Below are 27,763 nucleotides of genomic sequence, written 5' to 3' on the forward strand. Positions count from 1 at the left end.
AGAAATTAATGACCGGTACCTTACTATAATCCCTTTGAGAAAACTGCGAGTTGTCGATCACTGACGCTCGAGGAAAGTAGGCCACGCTATGCATGTTTTTCAAAGCCGTGACGTGCAAAAACTACGCGTGAGAATATAGTGAGGTTGTAAAGAGTATTGAAAGGCCATTTCATCCGTTTTATAACAGATATATTATAAGTTGGTAACATTGAATTTATTTTGTGCTAACATCTGTCGCGATGCCACTACGTCTGCGTAGAACCTATCGTAATCTTTCCGTGAAAATCAAAATATCTCTGTACCTACCGAGTTTAAGAGGTAACAGGCGTACAGAGTTACAATAGTAACATTACGTCACTACTTTGAAAAAAATCTCGTATCTCGCACTGCTATAAGTAGTTCGTTTTTTTTAGCATTAGAAATAAGGTAAACAATCTTGATGTGTCTTTTAATTGAAAAACACATTTTAAAAATAAGTTACGGCAAATATGTAACAATTATGAATCTAATACGATCATTTATATTCTTCTGCTTTCATAAGTAATCGTTTTCAATTTTTAAAAAGCGTTTTTCAATTAAAAGACATGTCAAAATCGCTTACCTTCTTTCAAGTTCTTTCTAATGCTAAAAAAACGAACTATAGTGCTACTCAAAGTTAAAACGCAGTAGGTAACTCTGTATATGTACAATTGTAGGTAATCCCATACATAGTTAGGTACCACATTTTTTCTTTTGATAGACTTAAGTAACAAGATACGAGTTTATTTCAAAGTAGTCAAGAATTATAATATAGTAGGAATAGATAATTAGGTTAGGACGTTGTAATAGTCACTTGTTTAAGTTTTGTTGTACTTATTTATCCAGTATTCACTAATGCTAGCCTACCATCTACCTATACTAATAAAATCGTAAAATATAAAAAAAAAGACATTTCCACATTTCGACAGGATTGATTTGCGTTAGGTTGGCTTGTAGCAAGCGAAGTGCGAACTGCCTCCGTGTTGCAACTATGGCCCAACTAATAACTTTATGCTCCATTGTTATTTCGACATCTGAGAAATACATTATATATATTATTATTCTGGTACAACAGGGGGCCTTTGAGCATTCGCGTTTCCGACTGGCTTGAGTTATTTATTAGTACCGCAGGAATGCGGATTTGATAGTTAATCGAGCTGATTAATTATATACAATTCGATACATCTATGATTTGAAGTTTTAGCGTTCGTGAAAATCAGACTCGCGCTCCCAAGGATTCTGTACATTTAAATTTTTAGTGTTCCGTAGCCATCAACCATCATCATCATCATCATCATCACACTTCTAAAGTCCAAAATAATGGCCAAGTAGTAATTCAATTATTTGATCCTATAACGCATTCACTGCCAGGGGGCATGGCCCAGGAACAATCTTGTATGACGGTGAACGCACATGTGCGTTGGGGGCAGTGAATGTGTTAAGTATGAGCTCCAGAAATCAATTATTAATTAGGTACTATTTCAAAAGATACCTATAAATAAACTAGTTTTCTCTCCTAGTACCATCGCCCACACTGTTAATTGTCCACTGGTAAACCTTATTACAAAATGCATAAGGTCCACCGATGGACAGTTAAGAGTGTTGCTGTTTGTACCTAGAACTAGATTCCACTTCAACGTGGCCTACACTTCACTGCGTACACTAAACGCCGCACAAACCATCATTATAACATTTAAGTATAACGTAATAATCGCAATCGTCAGGTTTGAACTTGTTCTATTTTGTTGTATTTTGTGTCCACAGGTGGGCGACCAACTGGTGAGCGTGAACGGCTACCGGGTGGACGATGCCGTGCACGGCGAGCTGGTCCACTACCTCGCGTCACAGTCACGCCTCAAGATCAAAGTCAGACGTGAGTCCCTTCACTACTTTCCCTTCGGACCTACCGCGGATTACTGTGACGCAATCAATGATTATGTGGATTCTTTAAAAATTTATAGGGTTATGATTTATGAACTGTTTGCTACGCCCGTATTCTACTTTTACTGACTTAAGTGGCGTTTGTTTGGCTTTGCCACCGTGGTATAAGAAATAATATGAAAAGTATACTTATGTAATTCTGAAATCAATCAGAATGTATCTCAATGGATACGTTCCACATGCGATAACGGAATGAATAACATTCACTTTGTAACTCATCAATACTTAATCAGTTTACGCTCGAACGACACACGGCTTTTTGCAGGCTCCATATCTTTGTTCGGCGATAATGATAAATGTATCTCGCTAAACGGCATTAATCGTTACGCAACTGACACCCAACTCTATTATTTTTTAGTAACAATGAAGGTACAAATACCAATATGCTAATTAATCACATTTCTCAGCCGTTACGCCATCTCGGAGGCGGGTGTGATTCTGGCACCGATTTTTGTTTGTAAATTTAATCGTGAAAGCGCGTGGGTGAATTCAGCGCCCAAACCGCTGTGGATTACGCAAATTTCCAGTTTTGTTTTAAGTCTAGACGTAGACCACATTCCAACCATTTTTATCAGATACCCTACTTTTGTACAGTCATTATCTTTGCAAACACTACACCCCTTGCTTGTTTTATCTGGTCAAGTGGTCTTGATAAATATTGTGGCCTTTTTGTTTTTTACAGATGTGGGAATGGTACCAATAAAAGAGTAAGTGTTTAATTACTTTATCAAGTGCACATATTATTATTACATATTTCTCACTCGATTGTGAAAGTCTAAGCGACATTGTACATATTTGCAACTAATTTGAATAATTATAAAATATATCTAGAACTTGTTTTGGCGACCGGTCTGGCCTAGTGGGTAGTGACCTGACTGTTAAACCAAATGGTCCCGGGTTCGAATCCCGGTAAGGGCATTTATTTGTGTGATGAACACAGTTTTTTCCTGTTTTTTTTTTCCTGAGTTGATTTGTTCCTGAGTCATGGGTGTTTTCTATGTTTAAGTATGTATTTATCTATATAAGTATGTATAGGTATCGTCGCCTAGCACTCATAGTACAAGCTTTGCTTATAGTTTGGGGCTAGGTCGATCTGTGTAAGATAATATTTATACTTAATTTATTTATTTATGTTATGGTTAACATGGTTTTGATGTGTCCCAGCAAAGCCCATGAGTCGCTGTCGTGGCAGTACGTGTCAGACCGCGCGTCGCTGGGCTCCGACGTGTCGTCGTCGCCGACGCTGTGCCACGACACGGAGCGTATGGCCGACCTGCGACTGTCTATCCTGGTTCCGCCGAGGGCCAAACTGGGTTGCGGGTGAGACACAAGCTACGTATTTTATCTGTCCAGGGGGCCTAGCCATGTTGACAATCGTACACGATTAACGCCAAACGAAATAAAAAACTTATCCAGATGACAGATGCTACGAAAAGCATTTTATCCGTAGCGATATTTAATACCTCATTGACACTACCTTACAAATACAGTCAAAGGTTCCATCCAAGTCCAAGGCCCCATACATACATACAATTGCTTATTCATTTTACCTACAACGTTCGGTACATACATACAACATAGTTATCAACTATCAGCGGCGGGGTCATTCATGCCATATATAAAACAATTACTTAAGCACCCTTATCCTACAAACTTCGAAAAAGCATACAGGCAAGTACGAAGAAAATGCGCCGGGCGTGCCCCTGCATAATTTACTCGCCTGATAAATGTTGCATACAGTTTATGAGTAAATACTTTGTAAATTTACAATACATAATTTAAAATAGGTAGAAATCGCTGAAAAATTGATTATTTCTATCTAGTGATACGTAAGGCTACCTAGGTTAGTTCAAATGACCTACTCTAATGTTTGTATACCACATGTTCTTCTATCTTATTTTAGTATTTTAATCTTTTTATCGTAATTGATTGCAACCAGCGGGGAGACACTCCTGACTTCGGGCAAACTCTGCTCCGTTCGGCTCAGCATTGCTCCGAGCAATTATTAGGGTTGACACAACTTGACGTCCCTTTGCATGCACGACCACAGATAAGATAATTACTTGAATTATGACAACCCTAACTAGTCGAAAGGGATAGTGCCATAAGTAAGAAAGGGGTATCATGATTCGACCCTGAACCGCTGTCAAACTTCGGTTTTGTAGGAAGTGTCTTTTTTGTACGGTAGTACTATTACTTATTCTGTGTTTACCATAGTTTATTATGTGCAGGATCTGCAAGGGGCCCGAGTGGAAGCCTGGCATCTTCGTTCAGTTTGTGCGCGAGAATGGGATCGCGCGAGAGGCGGGCTTGAGGCCGGGGGACCAGATACTGGCGTGCAATGGACAGGATTTTGCCAACGTTTCTTTTAATGATGTAAGTTGCAATTATAATACATATATATTAGTAAATAAATAAATCTCCTCCTTTCTTGTCCTTGTCTTTATCCCACGTTATGTGGGGTCGGCACAACATGTTTTTCTCTTCCATTCTCATCTGTCTTTCGTCACCTCAGCTCACTCTTTCTTATATCCTCTTTCACACAATCCATCCATCCGTTACTGGTGCTACTTTCAAACTTCCTCTTATATAAATAGGTACTCATTCTTAATCCGATCCTTTCTCGTCACTCCACACAAGTAAATAAATAAATATTATAGGAAATAAATGAGTAGTAGCATCATGTTATTACATGTAGTATGAATTCCGGTTAGTATATATATACTTGAAACCGGCTAATGCGTTAGTTAGAGTATGATTTCTGGGTTGAAACATTTATTTATTCATCTACGGGTAGGGTTGTATGCTGGAGTTAAAATTTTAGCTACACATGTATGTATGTATGTTTGTGTGATTGTATCGTAATTACAAATGGATTTTGATGAATGAGGACTTGAGGAGTTATTCAAATCACATACTTAAAAGTAGAGATAGAGAGAGAGAGAGAGAGAGGTCTTATCGCTAAAGAGCGATATCTTCCACACAACCATTGAATAACCTAAAATACATCCATGTTTAAAATCCATCTCACATTTTCCAGGCTATATCAGCCATGAAAGCATCGGGCCGGCTGGAGCTGCTTATCCGCGAAGGAGCCGGCACCGAGCTGGTGTCCCCGGAGAGTTCTGGCTACAACAGCTCAGCGTCATCGGCCGCAGGGGAGCGGAGTCCCGCGCCGGTCGCTCACGTCCCCCTGGCGCCACCGGCGGCGTTGAGACGGCGGCTCGCCAGTGTGGCGGAGGAGGCTGCCGATCGCGCTGACAGGTCAGCGTACAATACAAATATACCTATACAACATACATAGCCGTAGCCAACGCCACAGCGCTTAAATCGCGCTGTTCTCGCCACATGCTTTGAATAAGAGGCACGCTACGGTCAAGTAAAAATGGTGGTTTACAACATACATTTCAGGAGAGAACCGCTGAAGCTGATAGGCCACAAAATAAGCCGAAGCTGCGGAGCCGAGTGTAGTGACCGTGCTTCTTCACGCGAGGGCGTAAGGGTTGCTTTTCCGCAGCGCCGGAGCCACCCTGATCCAAAAGCCTTCCCCGCCCCCCGCGCCCTAAATAAACATAATACCTATTATTGTGGAAATACCCAAACAGAATTCTGGGTTAAAGAGTGTGTACGAGTAGGTACCTACCCGTGTGCATAGAGAACATCATAATCAAGACAATAAATGTTTTAAATTTAAAACTAAATACTTCATTTTAAAATGTATCTTTGTTACAGACTGAATATGAATCGAATGAAGCGGCGGACATGGGATAGTTTAGATTTCGACTGGAAGAACATGGACATTCACAACTTCGACGCACCATCAGACATAGAACCTGATTACGATTGCCCTAGTATACCAAATAATCCCCACACATACGAAAATAAAAGTAACATTAGGAAAAATAATATTAATAAGAAAGAAATAATTAGCAGCCCATCAAATAGAACTATAATTAATTTAACTGAAGACGGTGCCACAATACAATGTAGTTACGAAAATCAATCTCCTAGGAAAAGTACATTTTCTGCTAATCAGTCGAATAGGGATAATGACAAAAAAACCATAGTGGTCGAGGTGCATCACACGAGCGCGCCGGCTTGTGGCAAACCACATTGCAACTACCCGCCTCCAATGAAGAAAGACCTTAGCTCTGACACTACAAGCATTTCTAGTTGTGGGACGCTATCGAGTGCTATCGCCGAAGAAATACAGAAAAGGAAATTGGTGAGTATGTTGAAATTACGCATTTTATTCTACCTCTGAGTTTAAAGCTATCGCAACACATGGTGCTCGGAAAGAATCATAAAGATTAGTGTGTATTCCTGACCAACCATTATCTATTTACATGTATTTGGATCTATATATACATATATAAAGTTTTTAAGATTCGACTTAGCATCAGAGATCTCGTTTTTTTTTTCGAAAAAACATATTATTTCACTATAATTTAATAAAACCTTCACCAGTCAGTTTTACGTGGTAGTCTTACACATAATAGATTTTCCAAAAGTACAATGCTAATAAAAATGAATTTTTTACACTCTTATTTTTTAGGCCCCAAAAGGCGAGTAGGTACCTAATATTAAATAATATTTAATATTTTTTTAATAAGTAGGTACCTATTGTTTAAAGCTACCTAAATATGCTAATATTTCTTTAAATATTGCTGTATTTACTTGCAAGTTGCTTGTCAAAACGTTACTTTTATTCTCATATTTCTAGTTGAAAAAAAAAACATAGTACTTATGCGTATAGGTGCTTATAGGTACTTTTGATATATTTTTCACACTGAATTCCGGTGTAAATAGAGTTATTTTAAATACCTAATTAGTTTTTCTTTCACCTAGAACAAGAAGAACTCGAATCCAGACAACAGCCTACCTTTAAGTCTTATAAAGAAGGCGAGCTTACCGTTACCGACCGACGACAAGAAGAAGCAGCATGATGCTCTGATGGACGAGTTCAAGAAGGTTCACCGGAAGATGTTCTCGGGACAGGACCCCGGCGAAGCAGTGGAGGCTGAGAACAACGATGTTGACAGTTTGGTAAGTTTTTGAGAGGATAGTACCTACTGGAGCCTAGGGTGGCGTCTGGCGATTATATAGACCAAGATAAGATAAGTCAGGCGAGCTTACCGTTACCGACCGACGACAAGAAGAAACAGCACGATGCTCTGATGGACGAATTCAAGAAGGTACACCGGAAGATGTTCTCGGGGCAGGACCCCGGCGAAGCACCGAAGGCTGAGAACAACGATGTTGACAGTTTGGTAAGTTTTTGAGAGGATAGTACCTACTGGAGCCGAGCGCGGCGTCTACCACTTATCTCAGGCGATTAGACTTAGACCGAGATAAGTCTGCAATGTAATTAATGTTACTAACGGGTTTATTTTACCTTAAGTGAAACCTGGATAATTGAAATCTCAAGGGACCAGCAATTTTGTATCAGTTTACCAGGTTTCCATTTAAGCAGGTCGTACCAGGATCAAAAAAATGTCTCAATTATATAGATTCTCGTTAAGAGAGGTTGCGTTCTAACAAATGTCTTTCATTGAATGTAGTTTCAGAGGATATTCAGATTTTCTGGTGTATACATTATTTGACTTGCATTTTTATACTACGTTATTTACCTACCATACTTTATAATCTTATAATTGTTTGGGTTTGAACTTTTTTTCGCGAATTGTAGAAGACAATTTAACCTGACCATGTAAATTAATTACTTTAGGTATAATTTTTAATTACTCTTTTAGGTTAACAGGAAGAGATCCCTCATAGGGATAAGTCCGCCTTTGTACTACACATTATATGTTCAATCTGCTGTAAAATATTTCTTATTCGTACAATAAAGTGTTACATAATATATAGGTAATAGGAATTTATTTGATATACCTAAACAAACTCTTTCATCTCAAATATATACCTACCTACTACCTATGAAATTAAATAACATTTAATTTAAAAATATTTCAATAGTTCTTAAACAGAGAAAGTTATTTCAATAAAAACCTTTTTCTCGCTACATTATTCCAATTGCAAATCATTCTAATCTAAGGCTACATATTCCCCCCTCGAAGAATAAAGTTATTGGAAAGTCGGTAAAATCACGGATTTTGGTGTAAAAAATGTTACTCGACCAGCATCAGCATTCTCGGTAAAATAGTATCATGAGCGAAATTCGTTGTGGACATGGTTAGTAGCGTAGGTTGTTGCCTCGGCTGCATACTTAACATGTAAATGAGGAGACGCCTAGGCCGACTACCATATAGAGGTAAATGAGGAGACGCCTAGGCCGACTACCATATAGAGGTAAATGAGGAGACGCCTAGGCCGACTACCATATAGAGGTAAATGAGGAGTCGCCTAGGCCGACTATACCATATAGAGGTAAATGACTTGATGATAACAAATAACCATTGAATTACAGCCGACCAAGAGTATGTCGAGCCTCGGTCAAGCCGTGCTCAGATACCATGTACAGTGTACAGCGAGCTGCTAAAGTGCATACCTACTTTATGAATGAATTTCATTCAAACAAAACAATAAAACAACAACAACAGGAAGTATCTTCGCAGCACTTCCGTTTTTAGGGTTCCGTACCTCAAAAGGAAAAAACGGAACCCTTATAGGATCACTTTATTGTCCGTCCGTCAGACCTTCCAACCCAGAAACAACGTGTATACCGATAGCGCCGAGTTTCTGGCAACAAAACACTTTACAGGGTGGAGGGGTTTAGTCCGTAGGCGGCTGGGAGAAATATCTCCAACGCAGCCGAGTCGGGCATGCTGCCGGATACCGGGCCGGCAGTATCCAATGAGGATTACCTCCACCTCTGACAAAAAAAAAGACCTTCCATTCGTCTGTCTGTCTGTCAAGACCATTTATCTCGGGAACGCGTGGATGTATCGTGTTGAAATAGGGTATTATACTGTATTCAAAATAAATTATTTTACACCATGCATGAAATAAAGCAACCTTATATGGTTTGCGAGTAAAATGGCTGTGACAATGACAAACCACACACAGGCGGACGGACGGACGAAACTACATACAAGGGTTCCGTTTTTGCCATTTTGGCTAAGGAACCTTAAAACTATCTTTATTTTTAGATAGCTTAATAGGCTTAGGCTTAGTAGCCTTAGTAACATGAAGGGTAAAACTTACGATATAGAGATGAGTAGGGATCGACACGAACACATTATCTACAAACCTTTGTAGAATAGAGGTCAACTAATAATAGGTGAGTCTGTGAAAAATAGGCAGTATGACGTAACAAGGGTATAATAAAATTAAATATAAATAATGTTCACCATAACGCATGAAGGTGACCTGAGGAGCATTTTTTATTGTATAAGTTTAGTTTAAGATTTGTTATAGTTTAGTTTGAATTTTAACGTTTAGTTTTTTTCTTTCATTTCGTTTGTTATTATTAATAAATATTTAAATTATACCTATTAAAGATGTTAAAACGTAAAAAGAATGTTCTTTTAACAAACGAAGTAACTGTCTGCCTACTTGTTATAAATTTTCAGCCATATCTTGCCTGATCGGATAGACTAAGTTTGTAAGAAAAATAGATTTAATTTACAAATTTCCAAAACAATAAAAAAAATAAAAAATGATTTAAAAAATATATGAAAAGGTGATATAAAAAATATATAAGTACTTATGTTTAAATTACACCATATTTCCTTTTAATTGAATATTTAAAACCTTTAAAATAAGATGTACTGTTCCGTAGGTACTCGCTTTTTCACGCCGCGCGCGTAATATCCCGAAGGCGCGGAGGGCTGTGTTCAGCGTTGAATAAAAAGTATAAATAATGGAGATATAGTTCTTCAAGTAGGGACTTTTTATTGCAAATTTCCTCTTTAATAATATTTTTTGTTTAAGATTTCTTAAATATTAATACTTTTTGAGATATTGGTGAATAAAGAAACAGCTTTTTTCCGTCTTTTTAGGTTTCCGTACCCAAAGGGTAAAAATGGGACCCTATTACTAAGACTCCGCTGTCCGTCTGTCCGTCTATCCGTCCGTCTGTCTGCCATCAGGCTGTAACTCATGAACCGTGATAGTCAGTTGAAATTTTTACAGATGGTATATTTCTGTTGCCACTATAATAACAAATACTAAAAACAAAATCAAATAAATATTTAAGTGGGGCTCCTATACAACAAACGTGATTTTTTTGCCGTTGGTATGGAACCCTTCGTGCGCGAGTCCGACTCGCACTTGGCCGTTGTTTTTGTCTATAACTTAGAAATTTTTTGTGTGACGCTTCGAAAACATGTTTCCATAAATCATTCCGAATCCAAAGATGAGGTATCACACGTATTTTTACGAGTAGAATCTCTATTTTTCGCCGTTTTCAGTTTGTCTAGTACTATTATTGCAAATTTATAGAATATAAACAGGAACTTCAAACAAGCCGGCAATCGCTATCCATACCTCACATGCATACCTGTTGTTCTGAGTTTATCGCTTGAGTACATTTTACACATTTTTTTGCGATTTTAACCCCGTTAATGCTTCACTTCTGAGGGGTATTGAAAAAATAAAATTAATACACATCCTCTCATCGTCGTTAAAATCTTAAATCATGGGGCACTCCTCTTTTGTTGATATTTAAAACGAATTAATAGAGCAAAACATCACAAAGGATTAGCCAATTTTAGTACATATTTATTTAATTGCGTGCTTAAAAAATAAGAAGCCCACGTTCGTCCGTAATAGCACCAGTTCACAGCTCGGTATGCCTAATATGCCTTTAATCGGTCCGCTACTACTCTAGCTATGTGAGGTAACCATACAAGGTACGCTATTAGGCAGCGAATTAGCGGCCTTATTAAATTAATTAACGTTATGTTGGTTTTAATTTCGTCCACTTATATTTGAATCGTTGAAAAGTTGCAGCAAATTTGAAGATTTGCAATACAGAAGCCTACTGTGAAATTAGCTTAGGTACCAAGTTTATTTTAATGTGGCAGTTAAGGCAGTTTTTAATGGATTTAGTAAAATAGATAGGATTTACCTAACGATGTCCTTGTATTTAATTACTAATTAGTACTAAAATATTAAATTAAATTCTTCCAGAGATTTAGACCAAGCAAATTAGATTTTCTTGAAGAATTAATTCCCAGTAAGCTGGAAATCGTTTTTAACCGACTTCCAAGTCTCAAAAAGAGGAGGTTATCAATTCGGTTGTATGTTTTCTTTAATGTTTGTTACTCCATATCTCCGTCTTTCGTTTGTCTTCTTAGTTCAGGTTTGTTAAGTAAATAAGGTTTTTAAGAAACATTTCTGTCAAGGTCCAGTTCTGATGATGGGTTCCATGAGGAATTGAGGGAACTCCTCAAATATTGATGGAGTCAGATCTATATTTTTGCTAGTTAATTTTCTATATTATTTAGTTGTAGGTACTGTACCTACCTACATTGAGATTTCACGTCGTGTTCACTAAGCTTCGTGGCAACAGGCAAATACGTCAGTTACAAAAGCATCCGAAATCTTGATAAAAATGACAATAGCTTTTGTACTGTTGGATCTCAAGCGGCGGGGACTTTTCTAATTACCTGCGCCGCGTAAGCCGGGATTGATAAAGAATTTTAATTACAATAACGAAACAGTTAGATCACTCTGCTATTCGCGGTTTAGATCGCAATCGCTGCTACAATATGCTATATCCCGACATAACTTCCGCAAGTTCGTATGACGCTCAACGTGTACGCTTGAAATCTCGACCTAAATAACATGAGTACAAGACCGATTTAAGAGTGAATAATGTAGTGAGATACCAGTTTGTGGTCGGTTAATCGTCGATATTCATCTGATGACTTTACCTGTAACGGTGGTTTTCCTGCTTATTCTAAGTGGGTAACCCAACTGGTTAAGTGTCATTCTAGTGCCTTGATGTACAGAATGCAATGGCACCGAGGGTGCAGCAATTCTTGACCTTAAAGTAAACGAGTAGGTACTTGCCTACTTGTAGAAATTGATAATAAACCCACCATAATAACGGTCTCTGGTGTAGGTTCATGGTAATATCTAGGAGCAGGGCTCAGAAACCGTTTTATTTTTCAAACCGGTTTCGTTCATTCACTCGGGAACGAAATGGATTTCGTTTCCGTTTGCGGTTACCGGTTAAAGAACCGTTTTATTAAGATACTGATTTATGCCTAATTCGTTCGCCTTCCGTTTTTGTGGAACGAAATTAACCGGTTAAATTGAAAATATCGAAGCGAGATAGAACGAGTAAGTATTACTATCTCTTTCACGTATGACAACGAGTTTAACCGAGAGTCTCCGAAAGCCAAGAGTAACCGGTATTATATTATGTCCTGCGAACCATAAAGTTCCGTTCCCTCTTCTTACCGGTTAGGAGAGAGAACGTAATTTTTGAAGTGAAAACTTCTTTAGCGGCGCTGTGCACTTCTTGTGATGGGGAAAAAATATTAAACTCGCGACAGGTCACGTGACCGCAAGATTCGTAAGACGTAAGACGGACACGTGACCTGCGGGCTCAGCATGGTTCCATTTTTATCGACTATCACTATGCCCGTCACTTTCGCACTTACATACTTGTTAGAACGTGACAGGCATGGTGACAAAGTTGAGTTTTCACTCCTGCCGGCACTCCCGGAGTGCAACCCGTTGTTTTTTAGTTCGCGTTCCATCAATAAACCAGCTTTTTAACGAACAAAATAATATAACGGTTTTGGAACGATATTAACAGGTATTTCAATACCGGTTCCGGGCCCTGTCTAGGAGTACTACAGCACACAAATAGAAAATAAGTCCTTTTGAAAAGACACTCCTTAATTATCATAGTGACCGATAAAATGATTAATGTAGCGAAGTACAATTTTAACATTGCGTATAATGCCATACGATAAATAAATAATAATAACATTGCATTGCCATATGTTGTACCTACTTATGTACCTACGAAATATCATTTGATATTTACCACTAGCTTTTCGGTGAAGAAAAACATCGTGAGGAAACCTGCATACATCTGCGAAGAAATTCAAAGGTGTATGTGAAGTCCCCAATCCGCATTGGGCTAGCGTGGGGACTATAGCCTAAGCCCTCTCGCGCATGAGAGGAGGACTGTCCCCAGCAGTGGGACGTATATAGGCTGAAATTATGATGATGATGATGATGATGTCGTACCTTACTGTTTGTAGGAAACTCAAAAAAATGAATGTGGCTGTTTGATTTCTTTAAAGAGCTCTCCTATTCCTATGCTACGGATGAGATACTCGCGGCTCCTTTGAAAAATATTAGATATTGATTTATCTTGAGCATTTTGACCAACCTTGATTCTGTTTCAACCAAACGTGGTTGACTGTTACACAGGCGACATGTTCAATGTATGAATAGTCATCATTGTCATCATCAAGCTAGCTCGTTGACGTTATCTGTCGCATTAAGTTAAGGTGGATAAAGATTAACCAAGAGAAGTCTGCAACGATTTTGATAGCACAAGCAGTGCAAGTGTTATTTATACGTCATAATTTCATAATAGAAGTTTGACGTGTGCTATCAAAATCGTTGCAGGCTTGTTTTGGTCTAACTCTAATTATCAACGATTTATCGGTTCGTAATATCGAGCGCCGAGATTTCGCATTGATTCCGCTTTGCACTGATAACAACAAGACCGAGACCGAAGCGCCCGCAGCCAGAGCCGTGCTGTTGCTGTGTACTTGACGGCAGTCGCTCGCGCTCACCGCACTCCACCGCCCGCACATAGCACAACTCGCGAAAAACTATCGGAAAACTACTTCAACCTTCACGCAATCATATAAATTTATTTACCGTTTTTAACCATACCAAACGGATTAGTTCGAATGCATTCCGAGAAGTTAATGCGTACCGCGTAAAGTGCATCGTTTGAAATTCGACCGTTCGAAAACTATTTGCCATGGTCTGACTTCATAGTAAACATTGGAAGTGTTGGTTTCAACATGAAAAATAATAAATCTAAGCCGCTCGTCGTCATTCAATGCTATGAAGTAAGTAGTTAAGTACTTAGTGCTCCTGTTGTAGGTAACTAGAGCGAAACAATACCTGATAATAGTGTTATTAGACTAACATAAAGAGTACGAGTATCGTGACAAAGTGACACACCATTAGGTATCTAGACAAAATCACTACCTAGCCATAAAAATTGTCCAAGATATGATTTTGCCGATGATACATCGCCGCGCCTAACCCATATCTGTATAAATTAGATCGTATCTAATCAAAATCGTTATTATCGGTACGGAGAAATATTTTTACTAAAGCATACTTAAATAAATCTGTTGGTACCTGTAGCAGTAAATAACTAAGTACCAAAGTAGTAAACAATTTTGATTAAGTATTGTTTTAGTTTTATAACTTGTATATGCATGTTATATCAAAAAATGTTCAATGCCTGGCGTATCGCACAGATAGCTACTACAATACAGAAAACTTCAAAGAAAAATCTCAAAATAAGATGTTTTATCAGCGATGGTTTGGACATTTGATAATAACAACACAGTAGGTACCTATAATGGAATTGTTGATATAAACCGATACATACCTATAGGTACTTAGGAGGTACAGCCCTATCAATAGTCTGTGCGGAAAGAGAAGAGTCGAGCGTTTCGCTATCTTTAAATTGTTTTCCAAATAGAGGTGTGAAGTTTCACGGGTAAAGGTGCCTTAAGCCCCTGCTACACGGTCGCCGACAAGCCTTCAGACCGCGTGGCCTTGGTCCGTCCCGGACCGAGTAGACAGTTGTTTCCAACAAAATTTGACCAAAACTGACCAAGGACAGACCAAGGTCAGACGGTTAGAAGGCTTGTCGGCGATCGTGTAGCAGGGGCTTTATGGTAAATACTTTTGACGCTTAATTTCATATACTACTATCGATGCTGTTGTTGACTGTATCTACCGGTAGGCCGCAAAAATATGTGACACGCTCTTATGGCTCTACATATAAGATCGTGTCAGATTCAGATAATTTTGCGGCCTTCGTTGTGTAACGATTATTGCAGGTAACTGTTCCTACCGAAAAATACATGAAGTTACCTGTAGGTAATTATACCCCTAGTGGTAGACACTTTAAAATACGTGATTAGGTATTAAAGTATACAGTATACCTATAAGTATATGCCATAATTTCGCAAAAACACATCTGGCTAAAAAGTTAAATGCTAGGAGTAGGATGATAAGTATGATAACTTTTAATACATTCATTATTAATTGTTATAGGTACTTACACATAATTATACAGATTATACAGATTTTTACTATTACCTACACAATTCTGAAAATATAATTTCCATTCGATGACGCGACCGCGTGTAACCAAAGTTCAATGTCGGCGACGACGTTTTTTACACGACTACGACTGTCCAAAAATAAGGAGTGTAATGACTTTTTGTTTGTGTATATGTAAATATATAAGTTTCTTTATTCCAACTCCTAACTTACATAGGTACTCGTAACTCTTCTCGTTAGCATCCTTACGTCATCCCTAGTGACATACCTACTTTAGGCTATGTGACATCATCATTTTGAGATCGTTTGTAAACAGTCAGTGTTTTAAAATTTTTAATTATTAGCTTGTTGCCATACCAGGGGGCGAGGGGGCCTAGCCTGTCGTAGTGTCTATACCTACCGATTTTAATAGGACAAAGTGTGGAGTGTCACTATAAATTTCATACATATTTTCATGGAAATTAGCTGGCACGAGATTTGTCCTGAACTGTAAACATTTTTATCTACACACATATCATAAACCCTCTATGATGCCTTCAAAATCCGTAAATAATGGCCCACATTACGATAAACTGTTTTGTTACAGCAAATTTCTTATCTGTGAAAATGTTGTAATATATAGCTTTATTACTATATCAAAATCGATTTGGTAATGCATTTAAATTTCGAACATCTCTAAAAAAAAGCAATTTGATTTGACCCCTATTCACAGAACACCGCCTCTAGAAACCTAATATTGGCCATTTTGTTCCCGACGCAAATCACCAAACTGTGAGGTGCGGGAGGGGTGCTCACGGCGTTGCGATTGGTCGTTCCAAACATGGCGCGCTGACACGTGCAAGCGTAGGGATGGGACATGTTCATTACAGGTAGTGGGTACTGCTATTGCAATTTAGTATACTTAGAGTAAACTCACTTAATAATTATATTGATTAATTTAATATTTCATTAAGTAATCTAACAATGTACCTGAAATGTTTACTTAACATATTAGGGCATTTCTGTTTAAAGTACCCAGAACATGAATTTTAATTTTTATAATATTTTTATTTTTATATTATTTCCACTCAGAATCGCAATCTCTTTCGATACGAGAAAAAAGTGTCGCCAAAATCTCATACAATTATTTTCTTTTGTCCGTTTTATTAAGGTCATATAGAAGGTTGTATTGAAAACATATTCAAATGGACCAATAACATATGCCTATTACAAATCAACTCCGAGTTCTCTCGCACTTCTTTGAAGTTCATCATCAGGTCCATCTCGTGACATGAGACCTAACTGCTCACCTAGAGGATTCTAAAAAACCCATACAACATATGTCTATCACAAACCAACACCGAGTTCCCTCGCACTTCTTTGAAGTTCATCATCAGGTCCATATCGTGACATGAGACCTAACTGCTCACCTAGAGGATTCTAAAAAACCCATACAACATATGTCTATCACAAACCAACACCGAGTTCCCTCGCACTTCTTTGGAGTTCATCATCAGGTCCATCTCGTGACATGAGACCTAACTGCTCACCTAGAGGATTCTAAAAAACCCATACAACATATGTCTATCACAAACCAACACCGAGTTCCCTCGCACTTCTTTGAAGTTCATCATCAGGTCCATCTCGTGACATGCGGCCTAACTGCTCCGCTGGCCTAGAGGATTCTAAAAAACTTACACAATACTTGGTCAAGCAGATCTTGTCAGTAGAAAAAGGCGGCAAATTTGAAAAATGTAGGCGCGAAGGGATAGCGTCTCATAGAAAATTTGAATTTCGCGCCTTTTTCTACTGACAAGATTTGCTTGACCATCTATATATATTATGTCTAAAATGGTACAATACGGTATGACGAAGCACGAAGTTTCCGCAACTGAAAAACCATCATCGTCACATCACTAGTCGAAAGGGAAAGGGATAGCGCATTGCATTTTCAAGTTGACGAAAAGGGACGGACATACTTCGCCTCTGCTTACTGACCAGTATAAAATGAACCCCGCGGACAAGAAACATTATTCAATGAAATAATGAATTTGACTTTCCTGTGGGATGTTATTCCATCTGTTTCGTAAGTAGATGTCTTAGATGACTTGCCACACCATTTTACGCTGCAATATCCCATGATTTCCCAATGAATTCAATAGTTTACGATTTATTTTCATAGACTCGTGCACACTGCTAACAGGTCGTAACCTTGGGCGCAACTGATCGGAGCGGCGCGCGAACAATCGTATATTTGACCTATACACCATACGGGCGGTGACCGCGAGTCGTCCTATAAGCTCGGTCTATAGGGGTTGGTCTGTGCCCCTATTCTAATATCAGTCGAGATGACGTTTTATTCGAAATCAAATGACAATTGCAAATCTCGCACGTAAGTTGGTATCGGACGATATGGTAATCGACCCCGACTCTAGTTTGTCTCTAAATTTAAAAAAAAACTACGGATGCGTGACGTGCGTGAAAAAAGTTTTCATTTGCCGCCATTTGACGTAGAGTCTGGTTACTGAAATATTACACAAAGTTTTGGCGGGAAATTCCAAAAATCTTGGGCTGGTCACACTTTGTGTAGTAGGAACTATAGTTTTGATACTAGAAAATATTTTTGATTTTCTGTGCACAGGCACACGTACGGTACCTAAGGAAATAAATTAAATATACATTGACGTACACTCCAAGTCAGCGCACATAATTTCTACCACTATGTAAAGTACAGTCAACGACAAACACACATGTTTACGTTCCAATGTTTTGATTTTATTGATATTTTCCAGAACTTCCAGTGTATCCATTTCTTTACACACTTGTCCTGTTTATGAGATTCCGGTATTAATAAATTCACGTACTTAAGCAAAGTTATAGGCAAATGTTAGAACTAGTACTTAAAGTATCAAAATATATCGAGCACCAACCTACTAAATTGTTTACGACAATTGTAAACATTGCAGTTTTTCGTTATACCACGCTTCACGTCGACTTCGCACATCGCCGTAATTGTTTACGAGCTTAAATATAATAGTTTGCGGACCTCACTCGGTATAGTTATTTAAAATAAACCCCTTATAAACCGCAAACAACTTGAATGAAATACATAAATTGACAACTGAATTTAAACTTTTTTTTTAATCATTGACAATTGGTGATACAACAAGGAAATATCTGTCAACAATATTTGGCTAGCCAGACTCTACAGTTTATATTTTAATTAGTTTGTAAGTAAAAAATAATTTGTTTTGTAGTTTTTAAAGTAACTATAACAAAAGTTTCGTGTAAAATCTGCGATAAAGATATTTCGGAGACGCCATCTCATATCCACGAGTTCCGCCAGAGAGCAAAGTGCCCCAATGTCGGCTGTAATATGAGGATAGTGACTATATCATAGAAAGTAAAGTTTATAGTATGTGTGTAGATAAAGCAGTGTATGTAACTGTACATGATTAGGCATTATGTAGCAGTCACATAAACTACTATAACAGTACATCTGGTGCTCCAATACGACACCCTGTGCTATAATAAGCACATTACGTAACTACGTCGAAAATTTAAAGGGCCATAATAATACGTCGGTACCTATTATCGGCCCGATTTGAACTTTAAGATACGTCAATTAATAGATCTAGAAACGATATGGATTAGATGATGTGACGTTTCTTAAAACAAAAACGTCACTTTTGACACTGACACATCTAATCCATAGGGCAGTGTATAACTTTGTACTCGTACGATACACGTGCAAAAAGGTAACCCGTATCGATTTAAAACACTTCCTTCGGTCGTGTTTTAAAAGTCCTTGCGAATTTCCTATTTTTCGCACTTGTATCGTTAAAAACTATTATTTCATTCACATTCCGCGTCAACTTTGTGACTCAAATTAATATTCACCTACTCTTTGATTTATTTACCCTACCATACGCGTTTCACTTCACGCTTGGTTTAATAATTTCCAAGAAGGAGCTTCTAAGGTTTTTGTGGGTTTTAAATACACAACTCGATGTAGGTATGATATGAATGATATGTTGATGAATTCCCCCAAGGTTATAAAGAATGCATTTTTTTCCTGTTTAATGCGATAGGTACGAGATATTGTTTTATGTGGATGTGAATCGCGTAAACAAACAATTAAGTTATTTGTTTTGTGTTTGTTTTACAAGGCGGCAAAGATGGTGTTTAACTCCTCGTGCTATTTATACTCGAGCAAGCGAAAGATTCCAAGATTCGAAAAGTGGAATCTTGAGCTTTGCGATGCGAGGGTTCAAGCCACGGCGCCGGCGCGGCGATTAAACGCACAACGCACGTTGCTACCGAACGTAACACATTTTATTTTCAACACCGATTATTTTAAATACCTTTGGAATTTTAGACGATTGTGTTAGGTATAGGTACATGCTAGTATTAAAATTTAAAATTAATCATTTAGGTACGTATTTGTCGAACTTATCAATCTCAAAACTAAAATAGATCCGTAAGTCATGCTCGTAGTTAAACTAAATGATGGGTTTAACCTAAAATTTTCAGACAAAAAAGCACCCAAGTACTTATTTTCAGCTAAAATGTAAAAGACAGTCAATACATATTGAAGAAATATATGTACCTATTTTTATCTTTAATCTCCGCTTCGATACCTATAGGTAAGATTGATTTCAAAAGAGAGACTTCCGTTTTTGCTAACTAGTTTTATTACGTATAATAGAGGTTTTCTCCGTGCTGCAGCACGTATTCTCAGTAGAATTACTTTTTACTCAGGTAGCTGGTTGCATGAATGCGAATAATGAAACCTAGGTACCTACAGTCGAGGTTATGCATCATAAATTCATAACTATCATAAGTATGATAGGTACATTTATCTGAGCATTAGCAAACAAAATAGTATTTACGACTAATACTTTATTAAAGTATGCATACCTACGTATACTAAAATCTGCAGGGCTAGTTTTAGACTCTATTCCATTATTAGAAATATTATAATTTTCCTCCCCTTTTCTATATTTGCACGTTAATGTACTCTGCGTCATTTCGGAAAACCTAGTATCTAACTAACATATAAGTACTTGGTTATTTAAACACTTTTATACTCAATTTGCATTTATACTTAGGATCGCCAGCAAACGCTACCGCTGAGGAAGATAGAAGCTCAATCGGAAATATTAACAAACGGACACCAGCAGGCGAAACGAGAAGTTACCAACGGAAATACGCAGCAAATACGCGAAACTTACAACGGGCACGTTCAACAAAAACGCGATACAGCGAACGGGCAATTAAGCGAAGCTTTGAACGGGCACATTGTACAAAAACGCGAAGAATTCAATGGGTTTCAGCAAAAGCGGGAATTCGCGAATGGACAACCGCATTCTAATGGGCATGTGCAGCAAAAACGAGAAGCCGCGGACAACCCTCCTCCACCACCGCCGGTAAGATACTTTCTTGATATCTGGTTGGTTTCAGTATTTTTACAAATGCCATAGATGCAGGTTCAAGAGTCGCCAATTTGCCATTCATTTCTTTAAACTTAACAATGCCTTCAAACGTTGAAATAACTGTTTCACAATTAAGGAAATTTATGAAATGTATCAGAAATTAAACATCGCTAATCGAGAGCTATCGCTAATCCTTAAAATATTTTACCATACACCTCATTAAAATGTATGATTTGTTCATTCCTTGTTGGAATTTGTTGTTGAACAGCAATTAAACGTTTCATTGGCAGACCAAATCGCCAAGAATTTTAAACTTTGCATCATAATTTGCTTTTGGTTAATTGGCCAATTGATAAATCGGTTGAGAAATTTGGCCTTGATAACTAAGCTGTATTAATTTCCTTTCAGATGCCAGCGGTGAATGGTCAACAGAACGGAGAACATAAAAAACTAGACATATCGAAATCGTATCCAAAAACACTTAACACAGATCTGGTTAACTCTTTGAACCAAAGAAATGGTTCGTTGGCACGAACGCCGACGCCCGACTACAATAACAAGACAGACTTTAAGACACAATTTAAATTGAAGAGCGTGAAAGATGACAAGGCCGAGCTGGACTCGCTAGAGTCGTATACATTAAAGAATCCCGCTAACGTGCAACCAAAGCCGCCATCGAATTATTTTGTGAAAGCGCCGAACGGGACAGCTACGATGAAGAAACACCTGAGGCCGGTGTCTGTCACGATAGGAGAGTACGCGGGAGGCGGGAACAGCCGGCGCGAACCTTCCAAGCTGGAGTTCCTCAATGGTGACAAACCAGATGGGCCCGTGCCGGCAGACGATGATGAACATATTTCCAATAGACTTCAGTCCGAGTTAGCGCTCACACTTTCTAGGTCCAATTTACGCAAAAAGACTGACGCATTGGTAAGTACAAAATAAAAATCGTAGCCGACGCGTTCCCAGTAAATGTAATAAAGTAAAATCTACATTGATTCTCTTTCAGGGTTATCAGATAGGTCCAGATATCCAGAGAGTAGATAACAACGAAGATAGTGATTGGTCTATTGACAAAAATTTTCACGCCAGATATGGAAACAATCTATTGCCTCTACCACCGAGCATAACAATACCCAAAGTATCAAAAGTAAAGCATTGAGAGGCGTTACAAATATCTTCAAATTTTGTTCTTGCGTCATTATCCATTGTCTTTTACACAATGGTGATTTATTTATATGTAAGAATGACTCAATCTTATACCTAACAACTAAGTCCTATTTAACACAAGTCTTCATCTATACCTATCAATATCACGAGCACAATCAATTTCGATATGCACGAGTGAAATTCAAAAAGAAACACTATAGAGTGGTGTGAAATTTCTAATCTTTGTAGGTACAGTCTGACAAAAAAGAGTAGAAATTAAATAGTGGCAAAACTGCAGTGTCGTCCCTTTCAAATCAATCTATGAGAACGGGACGACACTACAATACTGCCAGTTTTTAATTTCTACTCTTTTTTTGTCAGACTATAGGCAGGTATTTTCAGGTGGTGGTGCTAGAGGAATGTTAGTTTACTAAAATAAATACAAGTTAGTCTGCAAGGAAGGATACGTGCATAACTTAATTTATTTATTATTTTTTGTTACAGGCCAACGCAGGTCGATGATTTGAAGATCACTGTTATTTGTGATTTTACAATTAGTTTAATTTGTGTGTATTATGTCACATAATTTTTAATACAGAAAAGTATGTATAATTGTCTTAATATTTGTAAATAAAATAATATGTTTTAATACTAACTTAATAATTCAAAAGTTTCGAAGATGAAATTGCCATTAACTGTTTTAAAAAAGCGTATTTAATAAATCAAGTTAATTTAATTTATTGCTGCTTTAGAATATGCATAGACACTGAACAGTGCATTGCCAAAGTTATTCTCACAATAGTTTGAAGTCAATCTAAAACTGTATGGATACAGACTAGGTTCAGTCAATGTTATATGTATAGCTATTTGTTTTACAAGGGGCAAAGTTGTTGCCTTGAAACCCTCGCAACGCCTAGATTACATTTTTCGAAACACTCGCTAACTTGTCACTTTTCATATCGAGCGCTAGACAGGCACCTATATCATTGTGTAACTTTTTAATTTAGGTTCCTAAGAATTTTCTTTTCTATTGATAAAAAAATTTGCTCATGTAAAGTATGTAATGTATTTGTATGTAAAGTAGGTAACTTTAGGTCGGTCTTTGGTATAATATGTAAGACACTACTATACCTACCTACTTTTTAATTGTGAAATGTTTATTTAAAATATATGTCCAGCTTAGTAGAGGTGTACCTAAGTATGTGTGTCTACTTGTCTAGTTTAAATAATCGTCAAATGTTTTAGTGCGAATTTACTGTCTAATTTTACGAACTACCTAAGTCATAATCGTAGATATTAAATTGAATATTTATGAACATGGAGTGTTTTTCTTTACCATAACTAGTGCTCTACATAAACAGGATGACTTCAAATTGGTAATACAAAATCAATGTTTTACATACATCTTCCCTTAATTAAGCCCCTCAATTAAGTCTTTTGCTTTTAAAATAATCAAAAGTATTTTTTATTATTTTTTTATTCATCCCATTTTTTTAGGCTTCACATGGTTATCCTAACATAATGATTAACAAAGAAGGTCAAATAATTTCAAAAGAACACTTTCCTCTTTGGTTATCAATCACCTGTCACAGTATTTAATATTAAATACAGCTAATGTTAACACCGGAGTTACTGTAGTATACAATTGGGCATTAACTGAGTCCCAATCAAGTATTTTGTATTACCAATTTGAAGTCACCCTGTATATGATGAATTCTTATATCAAGTTACTTATAATATGATATGTATAGTTCACAACACGCTTACCTATAAAAGGTTAACTTTATAAAGGTAAAAGGTAAAAACCATCAGTAAAGAACGTAGATAAAGTTTCGTAGAAACATAAAGTGACAAAAAGAAAGAAATTCTGTATGCTTTTTTTTATAAAGTCATTTTAGAATACTCTGGTGGCCTAGATTTGTACTTGACTGACTGTGGGTATAGGTAAGTACTTAACTACATAATTGGCCGAGCGTAGCGAAGCTCTCCGTATCAGCTAAGGTAATTAGTAAGTAGCTATAAAAAATTGTGCATGCCTGAAGGAAAATGGTCCTCATTGCGTACTGAAAAGAACACAGCGAGTAAAGTAATACCACAGTAAAACGGTACCTACCTACAGTCAAAGAATTTAATTTCCGACCCATTTCGTTTTTCACAGTGACAATAGTATGAGGTCCCTAAGCTACTTTCATAATTATTGATTGTTACTGTGACGAGGTATGTACGAAATGGGTCGGAAATTGTGTGAAAAGGAAAGGGCTTTTTCTTGTAAAAGCCCCCCTAGGCCATTATACCAGGCCCTGAATAATACCTGTGTGTTAAGTGTAGGTAACAAACAGGTCTTTAAGTAGAATAACGCTTACTTACTTACTTACTTAGTTACTCCTCTGGCGCAGCGACCCAAAGTGTGTCTTGGCCTCCAACACGACTGCTCGCCACTGATCCCGGTCCTGTGCCGTTTCTCGCCAGTTTTTAACCCGGAGCTAGCGCAGATCAGCGTCCACCACATCCGCCCATGGATACCTAGGTCGGCCGACCGGGCGGCGGCGTCCTATCGGTTTTCCCTCAAACGCTCTTTTCACCGCCCCGCGGTGAATGACGCTTACGTTTCAAGATAATTGGTGTGCAAAACGAAACCCATCATGAGTGCAAAAGAGGCAGACTACAAATAAAAAAGCGTAACTAGGGATTGCAATCCGGTCCGGCGGATCCGGTAATCCGGCCGGATCCGGCACTTTTTAGGAGCTACCGGATCCGGTTGAAATCACCGGGTCCGGACCGGATCCGGGAAAATAGAAAAAAAGACCGCACACAGCACCCACTGTGCGTTTTAGGTGAAATAAAGGCGACGGATGTGAGAAAGAAGTTAAACAGAATAAAGAATGAATGAAAATGTCAAGATTTAGTAAAATAAGAAGATATATAATATGACGATGATTGAGAACAGAAGAGGATTTCCTCTTCTTTCATGTTGGTGGCACAACCGATTACTTATATACTTAGAAGTAAAAATCAAAGGATGGAGATGTTATGGAAGGCATTTGTAACGACCGGTCTGGCCTAGTGGGTAGTGACCATTCAGTGACACTGTCTATGAAGCCGATGGTCCTGGGTTTGAATCCCGGTAAGGTAATTTATTTGTGTGATGAACACAGATATTTGTTCCTGAGTCATGGGTGTTTTCTATGTATATAAGCAAGTATTTATCAATATACTATAGGTACGTATATACATCGTCGCCTAGTAGTACTACCTAGCTAGCTATTACCCATAGTACAAGCTTTGCTTGGTTTGGGGCTACGAGTAGTTCGATCTGTATAAGATTGTCAAATATTTATTCATGAATTATTTACTTATTTGTGATTTAGGCTATAAAACTATTTTAACAGATAAAAAATGAAAGCAAGATAATATTGGAGCGCATTTCATATAATTTTGGTTAAAAGTAAACTATCTTGTTTTTAGAATGGATGTCAGCGTTACAAATAATTCCATCAAAGAACAGTTACGAAAACTTGTCATTTCAAGGAGTTCCAATTCCCATTCCATAATTATCCCATTAACAGGCTTTGGAATCGAATCAAATTTATAATTTTATTGTAAACGTAAATTTGAGCAGAAATTAATAAATGACTTAGATTTCAAGTTTTATTTTTAAATTTAGATTGACATTGTGACACTTTTTAATACTTAGTTTTATTTTATTGATAAAAAGTTATTTCTTATTAACTTTAAATTGTTGTTTTATGAATACATTTGCAAAAATACCCTTTGTTTCTCATATAACGCATAAAACTTGAAAAATATGTCATTTAATTAACTTTAATATCCTTATACCTAACCGGATCCGGTCCGGCCGGATCCGGCCGGATTGGAGTCAAAATCCGGCCGGATCCGGCCGGATTGAAAATCAATCCGGTTTGCAATCCCTAAGCGTAACTACTTTTGAGCTCCATAGCGGCCACTAAGGGCCGCTTGAATGTAAGTACCTATGATTAGCGGACTGCTAAATACGAAATGCCGATATCAGAGTTGGACCATCGTTTTAAATAGGTACCTACCTAATCTACAATACTTTCACAAACCAAATGATTACTGTGACTTTACAATAAGGATTAATAACAGGGTCCATATTGGCTCATATACAATTTATTATTCGAATATTTCTAATAATACCGCTTTGTAGTCATAATCATCATTTCTCCGAATATTGTTTCTTATAACTATATTTTTTTTATCGTTTTTTGTACTACTACCTAGATTATTCATAACGATACAATAAGATATGAGCGGCCGGCGGCGGCGCGCCGCTCAAAATCCGTCGGCGGCGGCGGCGAATCGGCGGCGTGAGCTTGAAACACTTTTAGGTTTAAAGAAAATTTTTACAATAGCAATTCAAACCAAAATTTTACCGAAAAATCATGTTTTTTGCCATAATCACGCTACAAAATAAGTGCATTTTTTAATCTCAAGGATTATATATCGAATACTTGCATGAAAAATGCATTCATATCGCATAATAAACTGTAGATAAACAGCAATGCCGCGGCATCTGAGATGGTCTTAATCTTGGTGAGGCCTTTTATCCAGTCTTTTGTGCTGACTCGATTCCTACGCCTCCTCATGCGAGGCCATAGGCCGAGGTGCAGGCAAGCAGACAGCTTAGAATAGAACGCAAAGTGTGAGCCAGGCTGACGACTGAACTCTGCAAAGACGGGGTCGGCGGCCTTGAGCCAAAATTTACCACAGAAAAGTTTGCATTTAAGTACCATTGATATTTTTGAGTTATATGTACCTAAAATACCTTTTGAATGCCTATAAACTATTCAGAGTGGCGCAGTTAAAGATCTAAACTGGACAAAATATACATTATCTAATTCTGAAAGTAGTAGTATCTAACAAGGTCACGCCGATGCCACGCCGATAGCGCAGCGTCGGCGGTGGCGGCGCCAAAATTTTGCCGGCGGCGGCGGCGGCGCGCCGGCGCGGCGCTCATATCTATACATATTCCGTTTTTTTTACTCATAATGTTGTCACTGAGAATGTACCTGTGCCCATACTGTTATTTGTAAGAATTTGTCGAAGACTAAGGCGGGAGCATTTGATTTCGCTACGCTCGCTCACTGTGAGGGTCACAGGATTTCGGTTCTGTGAGGTTCGCAGTTCTAACCTAACCCACCTTTCTGGCAGCATTTCGGTTCTGTGAGGGTCGCAGTTCTAACCTAACCTAATCCACCATTCTGGCAGCATTTCGGTTCTGTGAGGGTCGCAGTTCTAACCTAACCTAACCCACCTTTCTGGCAGTATTTCGGTTCTGTGAGGGTCGCAGTTCTAACCTAACCCATCTGTCTGGCAGCATTTCGGTTCTGTGAGGGTCACAGTTCTAACCTAATCTAACCCACCTTTCTGGCAGCATTTCGGTTCTGTGAGGGTCGCAGTTCTAACCTAACCTAACCCACCTTTCTGGCAGCATTTCGGTTCTGTGAGGGTCGCAGTTCTAACCTAACCTAACCCACCTTTCTGGCAGCATTTCGGTTCTGTGAGGGTCGCAGTTCTAACCTAATCCAACCCACCTTTCTGGCAGCATTTCGGTTATGTGAGGGTCTCAGTTCTAACCTAACCTAACCCACCTTTCTGGCAGCATTTCGGTTCTGTGACGGTCGCAGTTCTAACCTAACCTAAACCACCTTTCTGGCAGGATTTTAACCTGACTTAACCTACTTTTCTGTTTATTTTTGTCTTTTTTTTCTTATTTAGAATTTACTATTGCAGGTGCATGCTGCTATAAATAAAATTAAATACATATGTCAAGTAATAATATATGCATAAATTTTAGTAATAGAGATATTTATGTAGAATGACATTATGAATATAATAAATTCGAAGTTCCAATGAGTATTGTTTAAAATGAAAATGTATAATGATCATTAGGATGTAAAATTGTATGAGATACATTTTCGGAGTTTCAATAATCGAATTTGCAATTTTAT

At 37.9% G+C, this 27,763-nt stretch overlaps 1 protein-coding gene across 3 annotated transcripts in view; it reads left to right on the forward strand.

Annotated features, from left to right (window-relative positions):
• Positions 1–23,049, forward strand: part of LOC134806788 (uncharacterized) — a 53,602-nt gene extending 30,553 nt beyond the window's left edge. Inside the window, exons 3-13 of one of the 3 annotated variants that reach the window (XR_010146556.1) lie at positions 1,783–1,891; positions 2,642–2,666; positions 3,124–3,279; positions 4,191–4,335; positions 5,000–5,223; positions 5,692–6,184; positions 6,808–7,005; positions 20,301–20,618; positions 21,033–21,554; positions 21,634–21,864; positions 22,278–23,049. Coding sequence is in view for 2 of the 3 variants with exons in the window: in XM_063780140.1 (XP_063636210.1) it covers positions 1,783–1,891; positions 2,642–2,666; positions 3,124–3,279; positions 4,191–4,335; positions 5,000–5,223; positions 5,692–6,184; positions 6,808–7,005; positions 20,301–20,618; positions 21,033–21,554; positions 21,634–21,786 (2,343 nt within the window). In the remaining variant the exon portion in view is untranslated. Of the gene's footprint in view, positions 1–1,782; positions 1,892–2,641; positions 2,667–3,123; positions 3,280–4,190; positions 4,336–4,999; positions 5,224–5,691; positions 6,185–6,807; positions 7,006–20,300; positions 20,619–21,032; positions 21,555–21,633; positions 22,050–22,277 lie in introns of those variants that run through there. The other 2 variants (XM_063780141.1, XM_063780140.1) reach the window with 2 other exon arrangements.
• Positions 23,050–27,763: the final 4,714 nt, after the last annotated feature.

The sequence above is a fragment of the Cydia splendana genome, chromosome 3, assembly GCF_910591565.1.
Source record: "Cydia splendana chromosome 3, ilCydSple1.2, whole genome shotgun sequence".
NCBI lineage: Eukaryota > Metazoa > Arthropoda > Insecta > Lepidoptera > Tortricidae > Cydia > Cydia splendana.